Source organism: Borostomias antarcticus (genome assembly GCF_949987555.1).
Source record: "Borostomias antarcticus genome assembly, chromosome: 15".
NCBI classification, from domain to species: Eukaryota; Metazoa; Chordata; class Actinopteri; order Stomiiformes; family Stomiidae; genus Borostomias; species Borostomias antarcticus.
This window is the reverse complement of record NC_140248.1, coordinates 11149986-11175840: the sequence shown is the minus strand read 5'-3', so window position 1 is coordinate 11175840 and position 25855 is coordinate 11149986. Positions and strand designations below refer to the sequence as shown.

Below are 25855 nucleotides of genomic sequence, written 5' to 3'. Positions count from 1 at the left end.
GCATTCTTCATCAGATTACCATAAGACGGCAAGCCCCCCTTACACACACACACACACACACACACACACACACACACACACACACACACACACACACCCAACTCATTATCATACACAAAACACAGAAAAACACTTAGTATAGTGACAAATAAAGAGTTTGTTTGTGGCCTACAAGCTCTCTTTCCCCCCCTCCCTCCCTCCCTTTTTTCTCAATGTTTTGTTCTCCCTCTCTCCCCCTCCCTCCACTGGGCAGTGGTAGGTTATCTAATCAACTTACAGGAGGTGGGGTCTCTTCTCGTTGCTCTAAGCCTGCCTTTATGGAATGACTGCCTTGCACTAGGGCAGAAACACTCGTTCAATCCCTTTCTGCCCCCCTCTCCCTTTCTGTCCTCCCCTCTCTCTTCCCTCTCTCTCTCTCTCTTTCTCACTGCTCAATGGAGAAGTCGGGTGCCCCACAGTCCGCAGGCCTGTTGCCGGGCGCCGCGTTGGTTGCTGTGGCGGCTGTTGGCAGGTCGGCGGGGGTGGAAGGAGAGGACACAGCGGGGACGGCCGTCAGCTCCAGACTGTTCTGCTGCGTGTGTGTGAGGAACTGGATCCCCCTGGCCTACAGAGAGGAACTCTACCATGTCCTGCGACTCACAGGCCCGCTGGTGAGAGAGAGAGGGGAGGTTCATTCACAGGCTTCAGAGTTGATTAGTGGGGTTGGAAGCTACTGCTGGAGCTGCAAGGGTATACACCCACTTATGTTACAGCTATCCATGCTCATGTCAAGGATAGATGTGTGTATGCTATGCTACATGCCATGTTACAAACTTTAGTGCCCACACCCTGTCTGTGGTGCGACAGGGCCAGCGTATTCAGCGTTCACAGATGTCCAGTGTGTTATTGTTTACATTCCCAAACAAAAAACAGAACTGAGGGTGAGTTTGCAGGCTGTCGCTTAATGTGTACGCAAAAAGTGAATGGCTTTATTCATGATAAAGGCTATGATTGAATGAAGGAATTTAATGATGTCCCTGTATTTGCATGTCTGTGTGTATGTGTGTGTGTGTGTCTGTCTGTCTGTCTGTCTCCACAGCTGGTTTCTCGGATCTTGATATTCCTTCTACCTTTTGTCATCACCATATTCTGTGGTCACCTTGGCAACGCAGAGCTGGCTGGCTATGCCCTGGGCTCCGCGGTACTACCCACAATTCTCTGTAGTGACGGCCTTCCTCTGAACGATGTTTGTGTAGCCAGTAATAGGACGGGCTTGTTCAAGCACGCTCTTTAGTATGGCAGACTCAGACTGTTGTGCTGTGCTCTTCCCCTCTCAGGTCATCAGTGTTTCGACGACAGCCACAGGCTATGGCCTGAGCTCGGCTTGTGATACACTGGTTTCTCAGGTGAGCTTATAGTAGCCTGCGTGTGTGTGTGTAAATGGTAAATGAACCATTTACACACACACGGACAAAGCGCTTTACAATGGCCTCTCATTCACCCATTTATACAAATATTCACACACCAATGGTGGAAAGCTGTCATGCAAGGTGCTGGAGCCGGCAATCGAACCATCAACCATGCAGTCATTGGACGACCTGCTCTACCTCTTGAGCCACAGCTGCCCTGTGTGTGTGTATTGTAGGTGTATCATAGGTTTAAAGTCTAAAGCGTGCATGTTTGTGTGTGTGATGGGTTGTAGACGTTTGGCAGAAAGAACCTGAAGCGTGTGGGAGTGATCATCCAGAGAGGGATTCTGATCCTGCTGCTCTTCTGTCTGCCCTGCTGGGCTCTGCTCATCAACACCCAGAACATACTGCTGGCCATGCATCAGCAGGAAGAGGTCGCCAGGTAGGGCCTTTACAACAACAACATCAACAACAACAACAATAATAAATATAGCTGCAAGCAGCAATGACGGGGCCAAGCCCTTACGCATCAAATACAACAAGACATCTCCTCCCCTACATCTCCTCCTCTACCCCTCCCCCCTCCTCTACATCTCCTCCTCTACACCTCCTCTATACCTCCTCCCACCCCTACACCTCCTCCTCTACACCTCCTCCCTCCCCTACACCTCCTCCTCTACACCCCCCTGCTCTACACCTCCTCCCTCCCCTACACCTCCTCCTCTACACCTCCTCCCTCCCCTACACCTCCTCCTCTACACCCCCCTCCTCTACACCTCCTCATCTACCCTTCTCCCCTTCTATATACCTCCTCCCTCCCTACACCTCCTCCTCTACATCTCCTCCCTCCTTTACACCTCCTCATCTACCCTTCCCCCCTTCTATACACCTCCTCCCTCCCCTACACCTCCCCCTCCTCTACACCTCCTCCCTCCACTACACCCCCTCCCCTAGACCTCCTCCCTCCTCTACATCTCCCCCTCCTCTGCACCTCCTCCTCTACCCCTCCCACCTCCTCTACACCTCCCTCCCCTACACCTCCCCCCTCCACTACACCTCCTCCTCTACACCTTCCCCCTCCTCTAAACCTCCCCCTCCTCTACTCCTCCTCCCTGAATGAATGAAAGTGCAACCGGGGTGTTGTTGCACAAAAACGCTTATGGGTCAGTGACAAATAAGGGTGGGAAAGATGGAAAAAGAAAACGGGGGGAAATACTGTTTTAAAAGCTTGCATCAAGTGTGTTAATATGTGGATTTTGTATTTATGCTGGCTTTTAAATTACATTTGCATATTTCTTTGACCAAATGCGCCTTAAAATGTCAAGTGGTGTAACCAGAGAAAAGTGGTAAATATTCAATATTTTATCAACCTCGAGTGTATGTAGGTGTCTTTCATAATAATAATCAATTGCAACATGTTACCTACGAATAGATTTTATCAGGGTGATCTCAAATTTTAATATTTCACCAGTTTTGCAACATCGAGCGGGTCATATGGTATGCTGAAAACACCTTGGTTTTTGTTATAATCTATGGAAATGTATGTCAAAATGGCTAAAAACATGTTGTGACACTACAGTAGAATATAATGCTTAGATAGGAATAGGAATATAATTAATATTGCTGTATAATTTCATATTTACATGAACAAACACTGGTTACACCATTTGACACAACCCAATGTCAATTGGTGTAACCATCCACATTCATCACATTTATTATATTGTATTAATGATGAAATTGCAGACAAGTACAGTATCTGACTTATTAGGCAGGCCATCTCTGAGTCTCAACACAACATAGAATGTCTGGCCAAATAACACGTAGGCTATGATGTATATGACAATTCCCCTTTTCTTGAAAGAATACTTGGAAAATAAATAAAACTGACTAATAAACTAAACATTTCTTCTTAAGATGGCTAGTTGTCCTTGTGCTGCATCATAAAATATTGGTACTTGCCTAAAATAGCATCTTACAGAAAGACACTTATGTAATTTGACCTGACTGACATGATTTCCCGGATGATTTATAATATCCAGAACAATATAGTTCTACTTCTTTTATTAACTTTAAAATAGTTCTTATGTAAGATTATGCCAAACTAGTTTATACGTTTTTTTTAGACTTTCATCTCTTTTGAGCAATTTGAAATTTTCTATGGTTACACCACTTAGCCATTTTTTATATTTTCAATAATTCTCTCAAAATGAATTAAAACCACAACTTTTTAGGGCAGGTTGTCAGAAAAGAATGTATGCAAGTAATCTTTAAGTTTATTTTCAAATTATAACCTAAAAAATTTAAACTTAACCAAAGGGACACAAAAAAAACAAGCGTCACGTCTTTGACCCTTATATCGACATCATACTTTAATCTGACGATTTTGTGTCCAATTAGTAAATTGTAGAGCATGCCATCACCTACGCATATAAGCAAAATGAGCCCCATCCGGCCACAGGGGGCGCTACAGCAATCGATTGCATTTTAGCCACTTTTAAGCATTTTGGCTTGTTATAGTGCCACCCTGTGGCAAATTTGTTGCATATTTCTCAACTTACCTTAGGATATACTCTGGCACTACTGTACCAAGTTTTGGAAAAATCAGCTTAGCGGTTAGGCCTTAACAGGAAATTAGCTCTCTAGCGCCCCCATTTGAGTTGATTGGGCCAATAATGCAGGGATAGCCTTGGGGTATATGTTCGGATATGCTAGCAAAGATTTGTGGTGTTTTGTACAACCCTTCAGAAATTATACCACTTCATGTGAAAAGCCATGTCCTCTGCAATCTTCATTGGCTCATAATTTCAGTTTTATTCAACTTTTCAAAAAATGCAGAATCAGAAATTTTGATATTTGTCCCTAGATTCTGTCTACCGAGTGTCATGTGAATCGGTGAAACTTTCTAGGAGGAGACAGATTTTAAGCATCCAATTTCAGAAAATTTACATTACCGGAAGTTATAGGTTCTTGAGGCAAATTTGTTCATCGTGAGGAGAGACATTGGTATGCTAAGTTTCATGACTCTACGTCAAACAGGGCATGAGCTATGCCTGTTCAAAGTTCGCAATTTCAGTGGGCTGCTATTGTGCCCCCTATTGGCCAATCGATGTGAGACTTGCTCCATTGCCTCATCCCGTGATCCTCTACCATCATGCAAATTTTCATAAAAAGTGACCAATCGGTTCTATAGGCTGCCATTGACTTCAATGGCAGATGAATAATAATAATAAATATACCTGCAAGCAGGAATGTGGGGGCCAAGCAGTTTAACTGCAAGCAGACAAGGAATCAGCTAGACTGACGTGGTGACATGTTTGACAAGGGTCAAGGATGGGCCCGAGATTTTCGGAAGTCAGACATATGGTTGAACGGGATTCGATCTCTGTACCTGCTGCTTGCAAGGCCAACATGCTAACCACTGTGCTACGCCGGATGTTACAGATGTGAATCACCCTAGTCCACAAGGCATGTTAGCCTTCGCTAACCTATTAGCTGAATCCCAATCTGAGTCCTGAGCACTTAATTAATGTCAGCTGGAAGGGCCAGAGGGTGGAAGGGCCCTAAATTAAATGCTATTAAAGCATTTATGATACAACCCAAGTTCCTGTTTAGCGGCATTGTCGCCAAATGCAACTGGCTGTCACAAGCGAACGCATCCAAATCTCATATTGAACCTTTGTAGACTAGGATTGGTCTACAGATTATGTGTAGGCCTACCACGTTTCATGCAGATAGGAGGAAAATCTGGCATGGGGTTGAACGAGATTTAAACTCAGTACCTGCTGCTTGCAAGGCCGACTTGCTATCCACTGTGCTACGCCTGATCTTGCAAAGGAGAATCGCCCTAGTCCACAAGGCATGTCAGCCGTTGCTTCCTCTCGATTGAGTGAGAGGGGGGGTGTCGTCATTTAAATTGGCACATGGCGAAAAGTACATAGCAGACCGTAACTATTTACTTCTATAGAATCCAGACAATCACACAAACATTTCGAGGTATAATATGTCCTTCTGTCTTCAAAAGTGTAGGAGAGGTGACGAGGAGAAACACAACATTGATTCAGTCATTTGCTTCAAGTTAGAGCATGGCTCCATTGGTTTCAATGGAGGGGGGGAGTCATCATTCAAACTGTCACATGGCAAAAAATTATACATCAGAGAGCTTAGCTTTTTGGATTTTACAAATCCCAAGAGTCATGTGAAAATTTTTATATATAATATGTGTATACGCTGTGCAAATTGGAAGAGGGGTGGCAGTTTAGAAAATGTGTGACATTTTTCCTTAGTGCGTCTCTCCCCACTCAAAAATCTGTGAAATTTTGCAGAACACCAAAAGTGTAACTTGCATTCTGCAATCAAGAGAATGAAACATAATGAAACCATGGTATGTTTTGAACTCGGCTTGGCGCAAGGAATCCAATGATCCCTGAATCATTAAAATCGAACAAACGGTTCAAAAGTTACAAGCATAAACGTGACTCCAACTTTGACACATTGGTGGCGCTAGGTGCTCAACTTGTCAACATGTGACTTGGTTACAGAGGTCACGGGAGGGTCCCTAACCAGTCTGCTAAATGTGCTTTTGATACATTAAAGCATTTATGCGATATGTCTTAAATTCCTGTTTGGAGGCTTTGTCGCCAAATTCAATTGGCTGTCACAAGCAAACACATTGGAATATCAACAATTCAAATCAATCCTTTGTAGACATTGGTCTCCAGATTATGTGTATTAATTTTTTTGCAGATTGGTGAAAATCTATAGGAGGAGTAGCATTTTAAGTGTTTTTCACTAAATCCAAAATGGCAGACAATCCAATTTGCTTGAGCTTGGCTTGAGCCAAGGAATCATATGGCACCTTGATTTTGAAAATTGGACTTACGGGTCAAAAGTGGCGTGCATAAATGCATTGCCAACTTTGACATGTTGGTGGCGCTAGAGTGTAGGAGCTGAGGACATGGGTCTTGGTAAGAGGGGTCATGGGACTGTCCCGAATCAGTGTGCCAAATTTCATAACTTTCTACCATACAGTTCTATGGGCTGCTCTAGACTCCAATGGCAGAAGAGTATAATAAAGAAAGAAAGAAAAAAGGATAATAATAAGAAATGGTAGAAACATAATGGTGCAAGTCTGACGTGGCGACATGTTTGACAAGGGTCAAGGCTGGTTCAGAGAATTTCAAAAGTCAGACATATGGTGGAACGGGATTCGATCTCTGTACCTGCTGCTTGCAAGGCCGACATGCTAACCACGTTATGTTCTTAGCCGGTAGACAAACATACTCCAGGAGCTTGCTCGATCGCCTCGTTGAGAGGGGTCAGGGAAGAATTTTTACAGCTCACTTATCTGGCCCCCGGGTGATTACTGTTTTTTTGCTTCCCTCTGGAATATGTAGGGGTGGGATGTCTGCCCACCTCCCTTGTTCTCTGTAAAGCGCATTGTGTTGCCTCTGGGTATGAAATGCGCTATATAAATAAAGCTTTGATTGATTGATTGATTGATTTTAAGTGTTTTACACAAAGTACAAAATGGCGGGAAATCCAATATGACAGACAATGACGTCATGAGGTGCGTTGAACCTGGCTTGAACCAAGGATTCCAAAGGTACCTTGTTTTTCAAAATCAGACTTACAGGTCAAAAGTTGCATGCATAAAAGCATTGCCAACTTTGACACGTTGGTGGCGCTAAAGGGTTCGAGCTGTGGACATGAGTCTTGGTGAGGAGACTCAGGGGACTGTCCTGAATGAGTGTGCCAATTTTCATAACTTTCTACCATATGCTTCTATGGGATGCCATAGACTCCAATGGCAGAAGAATAATAATAAGAAAAGGTAGAAACTTAATGGTGGCCTACGCAGCTGCGCTGCTTGGCCCCCAATAAGAAAAGGTAGAAACATAATGGTGCAAGGCTAGACTGACGTGGCGACATGTTTGACAAGGGTCAAGGATAGTTCAGAGAATTTCAAAAGTCAGACATACAGTATGGTGGAACGGGATTCAATCTGTACCTGCTGCTTGCAAAGCCGACATGCTAACCACTGTGCTACGCTGGATGTTGCGAAGGTAAATCACCCTAGACCACAAGGCATGTTAGCCTTTGCTAACCCTATTAGCTGAATCCCAATCTGAGTCTGAGTCCTGAGCACTTAATTAATGTCAGCTGGAAGGGTCGCTTCCTCTCGGTTGAGTGAGAGGGGGGGTGTCGTCGTTTAAATTGGCACACAGCGAAAAGTATATATAGCATAGCTCAACTATTTACTTCTTCAGAATCCAGACAATCATGCGAACATTTCCATGTATTATATGTCGTTCGGTCTTCAGAAGTGTAGGAGAGGTGACGAGTTAGAAACATTAACACTGATTCTGTCATTTTCTAGAGTGTGGATCCATTGTTTTCAATGGAGGGGGGGAGTCGTCGTTCCAACTGTCACACAGTGAAAAATATACATCGGAGGGCTTAGCTTTTTTGATTTTATGAATCCCAAGAGTCGTGTGAACGTTTTGATATATAAAATGTATATGAGCTGTGAGAATTGGAAGAGGGATGGCAGTTTAGAAAATTTGTGACTTTTTCCAAAATGCGCCTTTCACCACTCTGAAAGTGGTGAAATTGTGCAGAAGACAAAAGGTGTTCCTTGCATTCTGCAATCAAACAAATGAAGTAATAATGAAACCATGGGGTGTTTTGAACTCAGCATGAGCCAGGGAATCCATTGCTACCATCATTTTGAAGATTGGACATACAGTTAAAAAGTTACTGGCATAAACGCAACTCTAACTTTGACACGCTGGTGGCGCTAGAGTGCACGAGATGTCAACATGAGGCTTGGTGACAGATGTCATGGGTGTGTACCGGATGAGTGTGCTAAATGTGGTTCTGATAGATTAAAACATTACTGAGATATGACCCCAGTTCCTGTTTTGCAGCTTTTCTGCCAATTTTGATTGGCTGTCACGAGCGAACGCAATGGACAATCAGAAATCCCTGTAAGTTTTTTGTGGACATCGGTCTATAGATTGTGCATACTGCGTTTTGTGCAGATTGGTGAAAAAACCTAGGAGGAGATACATTTTAAGTGTTTTACACAAAGTACAAAATGGCGGGAAATCCAATATGGCAGACAATGACGGCATGAGGTGCGTTGAACTTGGCTTGAACCAAGGATTCCAAAGGTACCTTTTTCAAAATCAGACTTACAGGTCAAAAGTTGCATGCATAAAAGCATTGCCAACTTTGACACATTGGTGGCGCTAGAGGGTTCGAGCTGTGGACATGAGTCTTGGTGAGGAGACTCAGGGGACTGTCCTGAATGAGTGTGCCAATTTTCATAACTTTCTACCATATGCTTCTATGGGCTGCCATAGACTCCAATGGCAGAAGAGTAATAATATGAAAAGGTAGAAACTTAATGGTGGCCTACGCAGCTGCGCTGCTTGGCCCCCAATAATAATACCATCAATTACAATAGGGGCTTTGCACCTTCAGTGCTTGGCCCCTAACATCAACATCAGCAACATCATCATCATCATCAACAACAACAACAAGAACAATGATAACACAGACAAATAGACAGACACACAGAACTTGTTTTTAAATGTTTCCCCTTCTTGTTTTAGGATTGCCCATCTCTATGTGATGGCATACCTACCTGCTGTTCCTGTGAGTAAATTCTGCCACCTTCTGTCCTCAGCACAGGACTTCTGTCTGTCTGATGTGCTGGGTTTGTGTGTTCTCTCTGGAATCTGAGGTTATGTTCTGTCTGGAGTCTGAAGGTTCTGCCTGAAGTCTGATGTTTCTGTCTGGAGACTGAGTGTTCTGTTCTGTCTGGAGCCTGAGTGTTCTGTTCTGTCTGGAGCCTGAGTGTTCTGCCTGAAGTCTGAGGGTTCTGACTGGAGCCTGAGTGTTCTGTTCTGACTGGAGCCTGAGTGTTCTGTTCTGTCTGGAGCCTGAGTGTTCTGTTCTGTCTGGAGCCTGAGTGTTCTGTTCTGTCTGGAGCCTGAGTGTTCTGTTCTGTCTGGAGCCTGAGTGTTCTGTTCTGTCTGGAGCCTGAGTGTTCTGTTCTGTCTGGAGCCTGAGTGTTCTGTTCTGTATGGAGTCTGAGTGTTCTGTTCTGTCTGGAGCCTGAGAGTTCTGGGCTGCATTTCCCAGAGGCATCATAGCGCTACGTTCATCGTAGCGCCATGACGAACGCCGTAGCTTACGATGAATGAAAGCTGTAATCACTGTCAAAGGTGCATCAACCAAGTATTAGGCTAAGGGTGTGTACAGATATGTAATCCCTAAATAAGTTATTTTTGTCAGTAAAATAAAATTCTGTCTGTTCTGTCTGTCTTGATGCTCTGTCAGGAGTCCGAGTGTTGGGCCTGGAGGATAAGGCTTTCATCTGGATTCTGAGGGTTCTGTCTACATTATGAGAGTGCTTTCTGGATTCTGAGGGTTCTGTCTGGATTCTCAGTGTTCCACCTGGAGTGTGAGGCTTCCGTCTGGTGAGTGTTCTGACTGGCTTGTGGCTCTGTCTGGAGTCTTAGTGTCCTGCATAACTGAATTGTGCACACTAATGTTCCCTCCCTTCTGTGTGTCTGTGCCACAGGCTATGTTCATGCACCAACTACAAGTAGCCTACCTTCAGAATCAGGTAACAAGGATTGGAGGGCAAATCCTTCATTTTCTTATGTTAAATGTTGTTGTAAGTGCTGGCTCTCTAGTGCCTAATAGTCGGTTTGTGTGGGTGTGTTTCAGGGTATCATTCTGCCCCAGATGTACACGGCGGCAGCAGCTAATCTCATTAATTTGGGGGTCAACTATGTCCTGCTCTTCAGCCTAAAGATGGGGGTCATGTGGGTTTGCTCACTCTCGTGCTCAATTTCACCGTGTGTGTGTGCATGCATGCATGCGTGCGTGTATGCATGCGTGTCTCTGTGTGCGTGTGTCTGTGTATATACTGTATTAGGGTGCCATTTAAGTTCTGCTTTGTGTGTTTGTAGAGGCTCAGCTATAGCCAATAGCTTGTCTCAGATCTACCTCTGTCTTCTGCTCTTCACCTACATCCACTGGAGGGGGCTCCACAAGAAAACGTGGGAAGGTGAAACACACAAGCACTCAGCCTTTCTAACACACTTTCAAATACCCATATTACTGTATATTCATTTAGAGAACTCTGTTTCCCCCTACTGGTTAGGTATGAGTATGGTGTTAGGTTGATGGTGTGTGTGTGTGTGCGTAACTCTGGGTGTACCTGTAGGCTGGTCCAGTGCGAGTCTGCAGGAGTGGGGCTCTTACATGCAGCTAGCTATTCCAAGCACACTAATGATCTGCTTCGAGTGGTGGATCTTGGAGATTGGAAGTTTCCTCGCTGGTCAGTGTGTGTGTGTTTGTGAGTGTGTGTGATTATCTCAAACTCCTTTCTTTTACAATCCACCTAATAACAATAATAATAATAATAATAATAATAATAATAATAACCTGTCTGTGTCTCACTATCTAGGGAGGTTAGGGGAGGTGGATCTTGCTGCCCAGCATGTTTTGATGGAGCTTGGAGCCATTACCTACATGGTGAGAAATACTAACCTGCCTCCCCCATCGCCCCCCCCCCCCTCTCTCTCTCACACCTCAACACCACCTCACAGCCTGTGTCAGGTTCACCTGCCTCTGTGTCTCAGTGCAACCCAAGCTACCCCCCGTGTGTCAGTGCGGAGGTCTGAGGTAACTGAGGTCTTTGTGAACAGTTCCCTTTAGGCGTCCATGCGGCTGCCTGTGTGAGAGTAGGTAACGCTCTGGGGGCAGGAGACACATCTAGGGCCACCTGCAAAGTGGCACTGGGCCTGTCAGGTCAGACCAAACACACACGCGCGCACACACACATACAGTATAATGTGGACGCAGACTCTTACATGTTAGCTTGTCTCTGCTGTAGGAGCACTGGCTGTGTTCCAGGGGGTGGCGATCTTTATCCTCAGGAATGTGCTTGGCTACATCTTCACCACTGACGTGTAAGTGACAGACCAGCATGCGTGATGATAACTGTACACATGATCCTGCCAAGAAACTCAGTGTTTGATTGCCATTTTTGACCACATGTTCTGCAGGAACATTGTGGAGATTGTCTCGGAGAACCTCAGCCTACACACATTCACACAGTTCTTCGACGCCCTCCTGGTGAGCTCCTTTAGACTGGGAAGTTGATTTGACAGGCAGTGTATCCTACCTCTGAGATTCAATACTAACTCACTCAGCATGTCATTTTTCTGTGTGTATGTGCGTGTGTAGTGCGTATGCTCAGGTATCCTGGTGGGGGCTGGGAAGCAGAAGATAGCTGCCTTGTCCAACCTGCTATCCTACTACTGTATTGCCCTGCCTGTCGGAATAGCCCTGATGTTTGCTGCCAATTTAAGAATATTGGGTAAAGTTCTGTCTTTGTGCTTACTCTCTTACCTTCTTTCTATTTTTCACTGTTTGTATCACATTTGTTTTAACTTTGAGTGTTGTCAGTGTTTTGTTTTTCATTTTGTGCAATTGGCGTTCATGTTACATCTAACTCTTTATCGCTCTCTCTCTCCTCAGGGTTTTGGATCGGTCTGTTTATCTGCGTTGTTATTCAGACTAGTTTCTTCATCACCCTCATCTTCAAACTCAACTGGCAGAGAGCTACAGAGGAGGTACTGCACCAACCCTTGAAAATCTAACTCCAACCAGTAAAGAAGCTTAGCTCCCTCTAACCGAGTGAAAGAAAGAGAAAAAAAAATATTTGTCACACAGCACACTTTTTGCACACATGAAATGAAACACACACACATGCATTTAGAGTCGCCGGTGAAAAGTTCTCTGCACTTAACCCATCCCGTCGTCCTTCCCCTAAGAGCAGCCAGCTTGCATGGGACGCGCCCGGGGGCCAACCAAGTGCTCCCGTCTGTCTTCGCCAGGGATGGACAGCGTTCTCCCTGTTTTGTTCATATTGAGTTCTTCATGGGGGAAACCCTTGCAAACATGGAGAGAACAGGCCAACTCCCCAACAGCTTTTTTCTGTGAGGTGACAGTACTAGGTACTGCGCCACCGTGTCGCACGTGAGCAATTTTGGGGTTCAGTGTCTTGTTCAAGCACACTTCGGCACACTCCAGAAACCTTGTGATCCCCAGCCGGCCGCTCTACCTCCTGAGCTATTGATTGATTGATTATACTTTATTGTCCCCGTGGGGAAACTTGTCTTGGGCATAGTACCATATTGCTTCAAAGTGCAATAGAGACATTACATACAACAGGCAAAAGAAACAACAAAGTCAACAGCAAACATTGAGTGACATTGACAGCAGCTTCCATCTGGACATGGAATTTGATAGATATTGCACATAACCCTTCAAGTGGTGTTTCAGATAAAGTGCTTGTGGTCATATAATTATCGTTTCTGCTTAAGTGAGTTTATCAATTTAATGGAGACTGGGACAAAAGATAGTTTTAGGCGATTATTATAACATCTTGGCATGCGAAGCCTCCTTCGTAGGGGGAGGTGCCATGATACACCTTGTTCACCACAATGATTAACCTTAGAAACTCATTGACTTTACTGTGACAAACCAAAGACAATACCGGTTAAAGGACAGTGAACTTTAGACAAGTGACTAATCTGCACTCTGTTGAACTCCACGGAAAGTGTTCTCTAGAGAGCATGTCTATGTTCCCAGAGCCCTATGTCCCTACAGCCCTATGTTCCCACAGCCCTATGTTCCCACAGTGCTATATTTCCACTTTTCTAAGTAATCTAACTATATAATAGAGAAAACTATGTCTGTGAAGCATCTGAAGCATCTTTTCTCCTCATTGGGTTGACCAATCCATCTGCCACGGCATGGGCATTGAGCCCATGGGCATAGCCAGGAACTGATGGAGACAATTTTTCAGTCCAGTCTGCTGAAGGGTCCAGGGCCAGTAGAGGAGCAAGAATTGACATTAGCCTAATCAATCAAAACACACTCAGGTGTGTAGCATGGCACATGTCCCATATAAAATTCATGCTGATTTCAATGGCCCCGGCTGTGGACCAATCAGCATCGAGGGGGTGTGTCTACTATGGACTTGATTTATGGGCCTCCAAAATCACTCCCACCAAGTTTGGTAGCTCTGAGACCTTCAGAACCAAAGATATTAAGCAAACACTGTGGACCAATCCGCATCAAGGGGGCGTGGCCTCAGATCACAATCAAAATTTGAGGGAGTCTTCCTTGCTGCATGCTACACCTCTCCACCTAATTTTGTGGAAATCTGTCCAGTAGTGTCTGCGTAATTGTGCATTTGGTTTTTCAAATGGTCGCAATAGCGCCACCTATGGACGGATCATGGTAAACACGATAAGTGTTCTTCCCCTTCCCACGCTACATGCCTCATGCCTTTGCAGTATGATTACTTGGAAATGTGGGAACACAGGGCTGTGGGAACATCATCATCATCATCATCATCATCTTCATCCGCTTATCCAGGGTCGGGTCGCGGAGGCAGCAGCTCCAGCAGGGGGCCCCAGACATCCCTTTCCCTAGCAGCATCAACCAGCTCTGCCTGGGGAATCTTTAGCCGCTCACAGGCCAGTGCGGAGATGTAGTCCCGCCACCTAGTCCTGGGTCTACCCCGCGGCCTCCTCCCAGCCGGACACGCCTGGAACACCTCCCTAGGGAGGCGCCCAGGAGGCATCCTCACTAGATGCCCGAACCAACTCAACTGGCTCCTTTCGACGCAAAGGAGCAGCAGCTCTACTCCGAGTCTCTCCCGGATGACTGAACTTCTCACCCGATCTCTCAGGGAGACCCCAGCCACCCTCCGGAGAAAACTCATTTGGGCCGCTTGTATCCGTGATCTCGTTCTTTCGGTCATGACCCATCCTTCATGACCATAGGTGAGGGTGGGGACGAAGATAGACCGGTAGATCGAGAGCTTTCCCTTTTGGCTCAGCTCTCTTTTCGTCACAACAGTGCGGTAAAGCGACTGCAGAACCGCACCAGCTGCTCCGATTCTCCGGCCAAACTCCCTCTCCATGGTTCCCTCACTCGTGAACAAGACCCCCAGATACTTGAACTCCTTCACTTGGGGTAAGGACTCATTTCCTACTCGGAGCGGACAGGCCACCGGTTTCCTGCTGAGAACCATGGCCTCAGATTTAGAAGTGCTTATTCTCATCCCAGCCGCTTCACACTCAGTTGCGAACCTATCCAGAGAGTGCTGGAGGTCGCAGGCAGCTGATGCCATCAGGACCACATCATCTGCAAAAAGCAGTGACGTGATCCCCAGCTCACCGAACTGCAAACCCACCTCCCCCCGGCTACGCCTCGATATCCTGTCCATGAAAATCACAAACAGGATTGGTGACAAAGCGCAGCCCTGGCGGAGGCCAACACCCACCGGAAAGGAAGACGACTTACTGCCGAGGACCCGGACACAGCTCTCGCTCTGGGTGTACAGGGATTGGATGGCCCTAAGTAGGGACCCCCTCACCCCATACTCCCGCATAACCCTCCACAAGACCTCTCGAGGGACCCGGTCGTAAGCCTTCTCCAAGTCCACAAAACACATGTAGACAGGTTGGGCAAACTCCCAAGCCCCCTCCAAGATCCTTGCGAGAGTGAAGAGCTGGTCGGTAGTTCCACGACCAGGACGAAATCCGCATTGTTCCTCTTCGATCTGAGGTTCGACTATCGGCCGGACCCTCCTTTCCAGCACCTTGGAGTAAACTTTCCCTGGGAGGCTGAGTAATGTGATGCCTCTATAATTCGCACACACCCTCTGGTCCCCTTTTTTGAATATTGGGACCACCACCCAAGTCTGCCACTCCTTCGGCACTGACCCAGACTTCCACGCAATGTTACAGAGGCGTGTCAACCAAGACAGCCCCTCTAAACCCAGCGCCTTCAGCATTTCTGGACGGATCTCATCAGTCCCTGGGGCTCTGCCACTGTGGAGTTGTTTGACTACCTCAGTGACCTCCTCCAAGGACATTGACGACCCCCCATCATCTTCCGGCTCTGCCTCGATCATAGAGGGTGGATTAGTCGGGTTCAGGAGTTCCTCAAAGTGCTCCTTCCAACGCTCAACAACCTCCTCAGTTGAGGTCAGCAGTGTCCCCTCCTTGCTGTATACAGCTTGGATGGTCCCCCGCTTTCCCTTCCTGAGGTGTCTGATGGTCTTCCAGAAACACTTTGGTGCCGACCGAAAGTACTTCTCCATGGTTTCTCCGAACTCCTCCCACACCCGCTGCTTTGCCTTGGTCACGGCCGAAGCCGCAGCCCTCCGGGCCAGTCGATACCCTGCAACTGTTTCTGGGGTCTCCCGGGCTAACATAACCCGGAAGGCCTCCTTCTTCAGTCGGACGGCTTCCCTCACCACCGCTGTCCACCATGGTGTCCGAGGGTTACCGCCCCTTGAGGTACCTATGGCCCTCAGGCCACAGCTCCCAGCCGCAGCTTCAGCAATGGAGGCTTTGAACACCGACCACTCATGCTCGATGTCCCCAACCTCCACAGGGATGCCTGAGAAGCTCCGCCGGAGGTGGCAATTGAAATCTCTCCGGACAGGCTCTTCCTCCAGACGTTCCCAGTTCACCCTCACTACACGCTTGGGTTTTCCAGGTCTGTCCAGAAGTTTCCCCCGCCATCGAAACCAGCTCACCACCAGATGGTGATCAGTGGACAGCTCTGCCCCTCTCTTTACCCGAGTGTCCAAAACGCATGGCCTCAGATCAGATGATACGATAACGAAATCGATCATCGACCTTCGGCCTAAGGTGTTCTGATGCCAGGTGTACTTGTGGGCATCCTTGTGTTCGAACATGGTGTTTGTTATGGACAAACCGTGACTAGCACAGAAGTCCAACAACAAAACACCACTCGGGTTCAGATCGTGGTGGCCATGCCTCCCAATCACGCCCCTCCAAGTTTCTCCATCATTGCCTACGTGTGCATTGAAGTCCCCCAGTAGGACACTGGAGTCCCCTGCAGGAGCCCCCAAAAGGACTCCACTCAGGGTCTGCAGGAAGGCTGAGTACTCTGAACTGCTGTTCGGTGCATAAGCACAAACCACAGTCAGAGTCCCCCCCCCCACAGTCCTAAGGCGCAGGGAGGCGACCCTCTCGTCCACTGGGGTGAACTCCAGCACAGAGGCGCTCAGCTGGGAGCTAGCTAGTATAGCCACACCTGCCTTACGCCTCATACCGTGAGCAACTCCGGAGAAGAACAGGGTCCAACCCCTATCCAGGAGTTTGGTTCCGGCGCCGGTGCTGTGCGTGGAGGTTAGCCCCACCAGGTGTAATTGGTATCGCTCCACCTCCCTCACAAGCTCCGGCTCCTTCCCCCCCAGCGAGGTCACGTTCCATGTCCCCAGAGCCAGCCTTTACCGCCCGGGTCCGGTCCGTCGGTGCCCCCCGCCTTCACCGCCACCTAGTTGGCAGCGCACCCGACCCCGACAATTCCTCCCGCGGGTGGTGGGTCCACGGGACGATGGAGGAGGAGATGGTGCTTCCACGTTGCTTATTCGGGCTGGGCCCGGCCGGGCTCCGTGGTAAGCCCGGCCACCAGGCGCTCGCATGCGGGCCCTCCGTCTGGGCCTGGCTCCAGACGAGGGCCCCGGGCTTCCTCCGGGCCGGGTCTCTCTTCCTTTTTGGTGTTCTGTCATCAGGTTTTTTTCCTGTAACCCCAGGTCGGGGGGCTAGGGGGTACTACCACTTGCCCAAGGTGGACCCCCAGACTAGTGGAGGGAAGGAGGCGTCTTACTTCTCCATTCTAGTTTTGCAACTAGCCACTGCCGCGAGGGCCTAATTTTAAAAAAAAAATAAAAAAAAATATCAATGTGGGAACAGGGCTGTGGGAACAGGGCTGTGGGAACATAGGGATGACCCTATCTGGAAGGTAGCTCCAACCTAGGTGGACACACTAAAAGGGGCTGTAATCTTATTTATCAAACTAATATTAAATATCTATACTAACTAAGCTAAAGGGGCTGGCCACCATCATCCGGTGACCCTACTATGACCTTAAAGGACAATGCTCGTTTTTGACAACCTGGACCTTATTTACGACATATTATAAGACGTTTGACTCACCGAGATCACTTTGGTGTAGTTCGGAGGCCTGCAGAAGAAATGTAAAATCCAGCGCGAGCCAGTATATCCATGTAATGGCGGTGATCGGGGCAACGAGAATGCAGCTTCTAAAAATCTATTTTCTGCCGCGAAACGGTTGTTTTCATCAATCTGTCTGGATGAATCGCTAGTTGTGCTTACATAGAGCATAACTGTTGTGGTTTTCACATGCCATGATCTTTAGAAACGTCTTTCGAAACGAAATAGCTTCCTCACTTTCTCCAGCACTAATGCGCACAGCGCGCAATCGTTGCTCCAGCACGCTGTGCGCATGCGTGCTGGAGCAAGTGAGGAAGCTATTTCGTGTCTAACGACGTTTCTAAAGATCATATTACAGAGGCATGGGAAATACCACAACAGGCCTATGCTCTCTATGTAAGCACAACTAGCGATTCATCCATACAGATTGATGAAAACAACCGTTTCGCAGCAGAAAATAGATTTTTAGAAGCTGCATTCTCGTTGCCCCGATCACCGCCTTTATATGGATATACTGGCTCGCGCTGGATTTTACATTTCTTCTACAGGCCTCCGAACTACACCAAAGTGATCTCGGTGAGTCAAACGTCTTATAATATGTCGTAAATAAGGTCCAGGTTGTCAAAAACGAGCATTGTCCTTTAACAATTAACTGTGGACAACAATAGCCTAACTAATACAGGGACAGGGGAACGATTATAAACTCAACTTAAATACAATGAAAATAAACACAATAAACAAGCAACTAATGACCTATGCTAAATTCCTAATCTAAAACCCATTCTATGGTACTAGTTCATTCGTCGACTTTAGTGGGGGAGAATGCACGGGTGATGACAGGTGATGATGATTGACGGTCTTGTGCTCTCGTGCTGTGGCAATCTGATGTCAGAAGAATGGCAATCTGATGTCCTTCTCTTGACTAAAGATGCTGGGTTGGCTGCTGATTGGACAATGAAACTTGCAACAAAATGACTGTCCGGTGATGAGTCCAAAGTCCACTATTTTCTCATTGAATTACGAGTGTTGCTAGCACAGTAAATTAACCTCTCTTAGCTCAAAATACACGGCAAATCCGTGTTGGATAATTAGCTAGGCTATATCAAGACCGCTACAAACATCCTTATACGTCTCATCCACTCCAAATGACAATTACTGCGAGCAACTAACAACTAACTGGGTCTGAATGGGCCAGGTGATCAGTGACACGCGGAACTCATCCACACGATACATCAACCTCTTGGAGCTGGTGACCGTACTGTTGGTGTTCAGGCACTTTGAGTCCCCGATTCGGAGCAAGAATGTGCGCATCAAAACGGACAACATGATAACAGTAGCCTACAGTATATCAATTGTCAGGACGGCGTGAGGTCGGTGACTCTCCATTCAGCCTGTCGTGAGGGTCTCACTAATGGTCTCTAACGGCTAACAGTTCTGGTTAGGCGATTCCTCACAGGCTCACGACGTGCATCCTGTGATGCACACGGTGGCCCCCCATGGAATCTTCAGGTAGTTTAGGATGCCCTGTTAGGGCACTGTTGAATCTGTATCCGAGATCCCCCTGAATGTCCTGTCTCTGTAGACAGCCTTGCCTTGGCTGATGTCTGCCAGCGGGTAGGTGACCTGTGTGTTCTGTCTGTGTGCCCTGCCTGTTGGTCATCAGTGGTAACCTCAGCTGGGAAGTGCTGCGTCCCAACCTGGCCTTACGCCCAAGGTTGTGACAAGTCTTACAGTTCTAGGGTACAGTCCTGCTTCATCATCCAGCTCATCTGAGCGAAGAGGATGAGAGGCTCCACTTTGTGCCTGGTGCACGCGCTGCTGCTCTTGGATGGCCTGTGACTGCGCAGCGTCTGTCTCATTGGCTGTGTGATGGTATTCCACGGGCCTACGACTCAGCAGGTCGAGTGGCACCAACTTTCCATACCCACTCTACTCGAGGTGGTCGTCTACTGCCCTTCAGGGGAGTTGGCGTGTAGGACATTGCCTGGACCGTTACACATTAGCCTGTGTACACCCGGTCCAGCGGGAGTTAGGGGGATCTACACCCCTTATACCACAAGGAGCAAAGCCCTTAAGGGGCATAGCCTCCCGAAATGGAATACCAGTTACTCGCGTAACTGTTGTTCTATGAGGGAGGCGTAGCCCCTTAGGGTAAATCCCCTACTGGACCCTTTCAGTTACTTGCTGAATTTGGTTCAGAGGGTTTTTAGTGGGGTTTTCCAACCTTTCATAGTGGTCTAGACTGAACCATCCTGGTTGGTTGAGGCAAGTGTACTTAAAGGTTCAGCTGGTCCGGTGCGTGCCGGAGGGGTATAATGTACCAATAGGAGCAAAGCCCCTAAGGGGCTACTCCTCCCTCATAGAACGGCAGTTACGCGAGTAACTGGTATTGTCAGCAGCGTCCAAAGATGACGTATTTGCTTTACAACCAATAAAACAATTCAAATATAGAAAATCACAACCAATAAGGAGGAGGGCAGGGGCGTATCTAAACTAAGCAACGGTGATAAAACCATATTGGTCTGATTATCTTATACTTTAATGACTCAGCCTACAACTCATAATAACTTCTGAGCCTTCATAACAATGAGTGTCACATAATATGTCCATGTAGGCCCAGGTGCGAGCTGGGAAGGTTGGTCCTGTGACCTGTGTACCAGCCAAGTCTCCTATTGGACCACCAGTGACTGACACCCTGATTCCAGAGGGCTCAGAATGCTTCCAGCCAACTCTTAATTCCAACATGGTAAGTGTGTGTGTGTGTGTGTGTGTGTGCACACGCGCCAGAGAGAGTGAGTGAGTTAAGTGATTGAGAGAAGAATGAATTTCATTGTTTGATTGCAGTGCACCCTAACATATTTAGGAATACCATATTGTGAATCATGGTGGTGTTCATGTCTCACTGGTCATATGTTTGGTGTAGAAGTTTACCTTCATGTGTCTCTACAGGCCCAGTCAGAGGGTGAGGGCCCCAGACCAGTTGGATACACCCCAGTAAGCACCCAGGGTGCTGGAGAGAAGCAGAGACTGGGGGAATGTGAGAGAGGGACAGAGGGAGGTGGGGAGACCCCCATAGTCGAAACCAATGCTCTGCTGTCCACAACTCAGTTGATCCTGAGGAGGGGTCTCACCCTGCTGGCTACACTTCTCCTTCTGGCCTTTAACAATTAACTGTGGACAACAATAGCCTAACTAATACAGGGACAGGGGAACGATTATAAACTCAACTTAAATACAATGAAAATAAACACAATAAACAAGCAACTAATGACCTATGCTAAATTCCTAATCTAAAACCCATTCTATGGTACTAGTTCATTCGTCGACTTTAGTGGGGGAGAATGCACGGGTGATGACAGGTGATGATGATTGACGGTCTTGTGCTCTCGTGCTGTGGCAATCTGATGTCAGAAGAATGGCAATCTGATGTCCTTCTCTTGACTAAAGATGCTGGGTTGGCTGCTGATTGGACAATGAAACTTGCAACAAAATGACTGTCCGGTGATGAGTCCAAAGTCCACTATTTTCTCATTGAATTACGAGTGTTGCTAGCACAGTAAATTAACCTCTCTTAGCTCAAAATACACGGCAAATCCGTGTTGGATAATTAGCTAGGCTATATCAAGACCGCTACAAACATCCTTATACGTCTCATCCACTCCAAATGACAATTACTGCGAGCAACTAACAACTAACTGGGTCTGAATGGGCCAGGTGATCAGTGACACGCGGAACTCATCCACACGATACATCAACCTCTTGGAGCTGGTGACCGTACTGTTGGTGTTCAGGCACTTTGAGTCCCCGATTCGGAGCAAGAATGTGCGCATCAAAACGGACAACATGATAACAGTAGCCTACAGTATATCAATTGTCAGGACGGCGTGAGGTCGGTGACTCTCCATTCAGCCTGTCGTGAGGGTCTCACTAATGGTCTCTAACGGCTAACAGTTCTGGTTAGGCGATTCCTCACAGGCTCACGACGTGCATCCTGTGATGCACACGGTGGCCCCCCATGGAATCTTCAGGTAGTTTAGGATGCCCTGTTAGGGCACTGTTGAATCTGTATCCGAGATCCCCCTGAATGTCCTGTCTCTGTAGACAGCCTTGCCTTGGCTGATGTCTGCCAGCGGGTAGGTGACCTGTGTGTTCTGTCTGTGTGCCCTGCCTGTTGGTCATCAGTGGTAACCTCAGCTGGGAAGTGCTGCGTCCCAACCTGGCCTTACGCCCAAGGTTGTGACAAGTCTTACAGTTCTAGGGTACAGTCCTGCTTCATCATCCAGCTCATCTGAGCGAAGAGGATGAGAGGCTCCACTTTGTGCCTGGTGCACGCGCTGCTGCTCTTGGATGGCCTGTGACTGCGCAGCGTCTGTCTCATTGGCTGTGTGATGGTATTCCACGGGCCTACGACTCAGCAGGTCGAGTGGCACCAACTTTCCATACCCACTCTACTCGAGGTGGTCGTCTACTGCCCTTCAGGGGAGTTGGCGTGTAGGACATTGCCTGGACCGTTACACATTAGCCTGTGTACACCCGGTCCAGCGGGAGTTAGGGGGATCTACACCCCTTATACCACAAGGAGCAAAGCCCTTAAGGGGCATAGCCTCCCGAAATGGAATACCAGTTACTCGCGTAACTGTTGTTCTATGAGGGAGGCGTAGCCCCTTAGGGTAAATCCCCTACTGGACCCTTTCAGTTACTTGCTGAATTTGGTTCAGAGGGTTTTTAGTGGGGTTTTCCAACCTTTCATAGTGGTCTAGACTGAACCATCCTGGTTGGTTGAGGCAAGTGTACTTAAAGGTTCAGCTGGTCCGGTGCGTGCCGGAGGGGTATAATGTACCAATAGGAGCAAAGCCCCTAAGGGGCTACTCCTCCCTCATAGAACGGCAGTTACGCGAGTAACTGGTATTGTCAGCAGCGTCCAAAGATGACGTATTTGCTTTACAACCAATAAAACAATTCAAATATATAAAATCACAACCAATAAGGAGGAGGGCAGGGGCGTATCTAAACTAAGCAACGGTGATAAAACCATATTGGTCTGATTATCTTATACTTTAATGACTCAGCCTACAACTCATAATAACTTCTGAGCCTTCATAACAATGAGTGTCACATAATATGTCCATGTAGGCCCAGGTGCGAGCTGGGAAGGTTGGTCCTGTGACCTGTGTACCAGCCAAGTCTCCTATTGGACCACCAGTGACTGACACCCTGATTCCAGAGGGCTCAGAATGCTTCCAGCCAACTCTTAATTCCAACATGGTAAGTGTGTGTGTGTGTGTGTGTGTGTGCACACGCGCCAGAGAGAGTGAGTGAGTTAAGTGATTGAGAGAAGAATGAATTTCATTGTTTGATTGCAGTGCACCCTAACATATTTAGGAATACCATATTGTGAATCATGGTGGTGTTCATGTCTCACTGGTCATATGTTTGGTGTAGAAGTTTACCTTCATGTGTCTCTACAGGCCCAGTCAGAGGGTGAGGGCCCCAGACCAGTTGGATACACCCCAGTAAGCACCCAGGGTGCTGGAGAGAAGCAGAGACTGGGGGAATGTGAGAGAGGGACAGAGGGAGGTGGGGAGACCCCCATAGTCGAAACCAATGCTCTGCTGTCCACAACTCAGTTGATCCTGAGGAGGGGTCTCACCCTGCTGGCTACACTTCTCCTTCTGGCCACAGGGGTCGCTGTCCACCTTGCCTGCCCCCCCCCTGAGCCTTCAGTACACAGCAGGAGCAACCTCACCCTGGACTGGGCCAACCACTCCACCACCCTGCCAGCCACACCGTGGCTGGACTTGACCACACCCCTCTGAGGGGAACAGGGTTGTAGGGGAAGAGACAAGGGTGGGCAACCAAGGCAGCTGGACACTCCAAAACCACCGCAAGCTTAGGAATAATGGTGCGTTCAAGACAACTCGGGACTCAGGAATTCCCAAGTTGGGAATCCCGACGCCCGACATCATTGCATTCATGACGATTTTAACTCGGGAGAAAAAAGAATGGATAGAAGGCTAGAGGCTTCTATTATGCTAGAAGGCTATTATGTTAGCTAACGTTAGCTAGCAAAAGAGCTGGCTAGCTAATTTCTAAAATGGCTGTTAAAGTCCACACATTGCTATAATCAGAGAGACATATAAAGAATACAAACATATATTGCACAATTACACATCAAATTACATGTTAAAACGTCAACAAACACTTTATAATAATTAAATTCTTACCGTCAAAGATATATGCCGCCATGTTGTGAATATGACGTCAACTCAGGGCGCAAAATGATACCCGAGTTCCCGACTTATCCCGAGTTGGACGAGCGTTCAATTCGTTTTTCACAAGTTGGAGGTCGGGAATTCCCAAGTTGTCTTGAACGCACCATGTCCAACTTACAGGACACACGCACACACACACATAACTGGTTCCCACTACAACTGAGTGATTCCTTGTCATCACTTTTGAGCCCCCAGTATCGAGCCTCTAGCTTCTGTTGATAAACTCATTTCCCAACATTCTTCATGCTGATTTGTCTTTCACTGTAATTCATAATTATAACCAAGTTTAACTTACATTGAAATGTTCACCCTAATCCTTCTTGTTCAATGTACTGTAAATATTTGATTCTATAATCCGGTAATCCTATTAGCCGGTAGACAAACATACTCCAGGAGCTTGCTCGATCGCCTCGTTGAGAGGGGTCAGGGAAGAATTTTTACAGCTCACTTATCTGGCCCCCGGGTGATTACTGTTTTTTTTTTGCTTCCCTCTGGAATATGTAGGGGTGGGATGTCTGCCCACCTTCCTTGTTCTCTGTAAAGCGCATTGTGTTGCCTCTGGGTATGAAATGCGCTATATAAATAAAGCTTTGATTGATTGATTGATTATCAATTAAATTGTTTCAAATTTTACAACCATGACATGTATAAAACCTTTTTGTAAATGTGTACTTTTGTAATACTGAGTGAGTGTACAGCTGTATAGCACTAGGCACTACTCTAATACCAGTGTACTCATGGAAAGCCTGATGTAGATCAGTGCACTGCTGAATGTCAAAGAATAAACAATTTATAACAGTGTAGCCTATCTAATTAACAGAAATGTGCAGCTGCCCTAGTGCATGGAGTCAGAAAGAAATCAATAAATAACATCTAATACATGTTCACTGTATCAGTATTCACTGCCTTCCTATGATATGTAAGGTCATTCACACAACGCTTGGTGGATGGAGACCTTGTCCTGTCCTACAACACCTGTCCTTGGAGACACATATGACCATCAATGTTGAAAGAAAGGCTAATGATGTCATAAGTTCACAGTTTAATTATTGATATTGACAACACACGAGTGAACAGATTCTGAATCACATAATTCCACCTACTGAATGATAGGATTCCTTACTTCAGAACCAGCTCCACTTTCACATTTCTTAACAGTCATGCTCTGAACACCTCATCCCTCCTAACAGTGCCCCTCAGTATAGAATAGAGCAACTGCATTGTATTTCCATTGGTCCACACAGCAGTGTTAACTCCTGTGACGTCCTCATCACTGGAACAGCTCTCCATTCTCTATTTCCTTAGCACTCATATTAGTTCACATTTTTTCAGGTTCCTTCCATGGGTATTCTGAACCAGGTTTGGCTGTGATATAACAAGAAACATGACTCAAAGTAACTCCAGCATGCGTGATGATCCAACCCTGATATATTGATTATCAGTATTATAACAATCATTATCATTAATTTTAGCAGTTCAGGCATGACAACAGGGCTGGGAAAATACCCATAATCCATTACCCCATTCTATTGTGCATTAAGTGCATTACACCAGCAGTGAATGAGGGTGTACAGTATAACATTATAGCATCAAGAGTTTTGGTTCTTTTTTGCTGGAATATCATCTGGTTAAAGGTATAACATGGTCATTTTCACTTTTGAGTTTGTAAGTGCTATTTGCACAAGAGGACATTGAAGAAACACAATAAAAAACATTAAATATATCAGTTTTGTAGTTTTGGAGAAACTGGAAGCTTAACATTTTCAGTCCAATTTGACTCTGGTTGAATATGCTCCCAATTCATGACGTTTTTCACATTGTTGACGTCACCCTTAAGTTTGAAAAACCCGCCTCCACTCCCCTGCGTGCCGTTTCACAATCTATCCAACACGGTAAGGTAGCTCTGAACCTTTTCTACTCATTTTGAGAATAATTGAATAATTGCAGTCTAAATGATGCCCACCTCTAATTTTAATATAATGTGTACATACGTTTTATAATTGTATTTGTGGTTGTCATACAAATTGGGAAGTTTTTACCATGATCTCCGTGTCTGATTAGTAGCCAACCTAGCTAATGCTAGATAAACAAACTATAATGT

At 46.7% G+C, this 25855-nt stretch overlaps 1 protein-coding gene across 1 annotated transcript; it reads left to right on the top strand.

The window, feature by feature from the left end:
* The first annotated feature begins 328 nt into the window (after positions 1-328).
* LOC311318441 (multidrug and toxin extrusion protein 1-like) lies at positions 329-24626 on the top strand. The gene is made up of 19 exons (XM_084449792.1): positions 329-650; positions 1079-1180; positions 1317-1385; positions 1682-1830; positions 9008-9050; positions 9982-10026; positions 10131-10228; positions 10376-10473; positions 10633-10746; positions 10876-10943; positions 11117-11219; positions 11305-11380; positions 11477-11546; positions 11658-11790; positions 11952-12046; positions 20097-20228; positions 20432-20638; positions 22616-22747; positions 22951-24626. The coding sequence occupies exons 1-19, from the start codon at positions 435-437 to the stop codon at positions 23296-23298; spliced, it is 2298 nt and encodes a 765-aa protein (XP_084305918.1). The 5' UTR covers positions 329-434; the 3' UTR covers positions 23299-24626.
* Positions 24627-25855: the final 1229 nt, after the last annotated feature.

Bases quoted from the DNA above. Each gene is read 5' to 3' on its own strand.
- LOC311318441 (XM_084449792.1), top strand. From the start codon at position 435: ATGGAGAAGTCGGGTGCCCCACAGTCCGCAGGCCTGTTGCCGGGCGCC. The intron at 1,386-1,681 runs GTGAGCTTATAG...GATGGGTTGTAG, and splicing joins GTGATACACTGGTTTCTCAG to ACGTTTGGCAGAAAGAACCT. The intron at 10,944-11,116 runs GTGAGAAATACT...CTTTGTGAACAG, and splicing joins TTGGAGCCATTACCTACATG to TTCCCTTTAGGCGTCCATGC.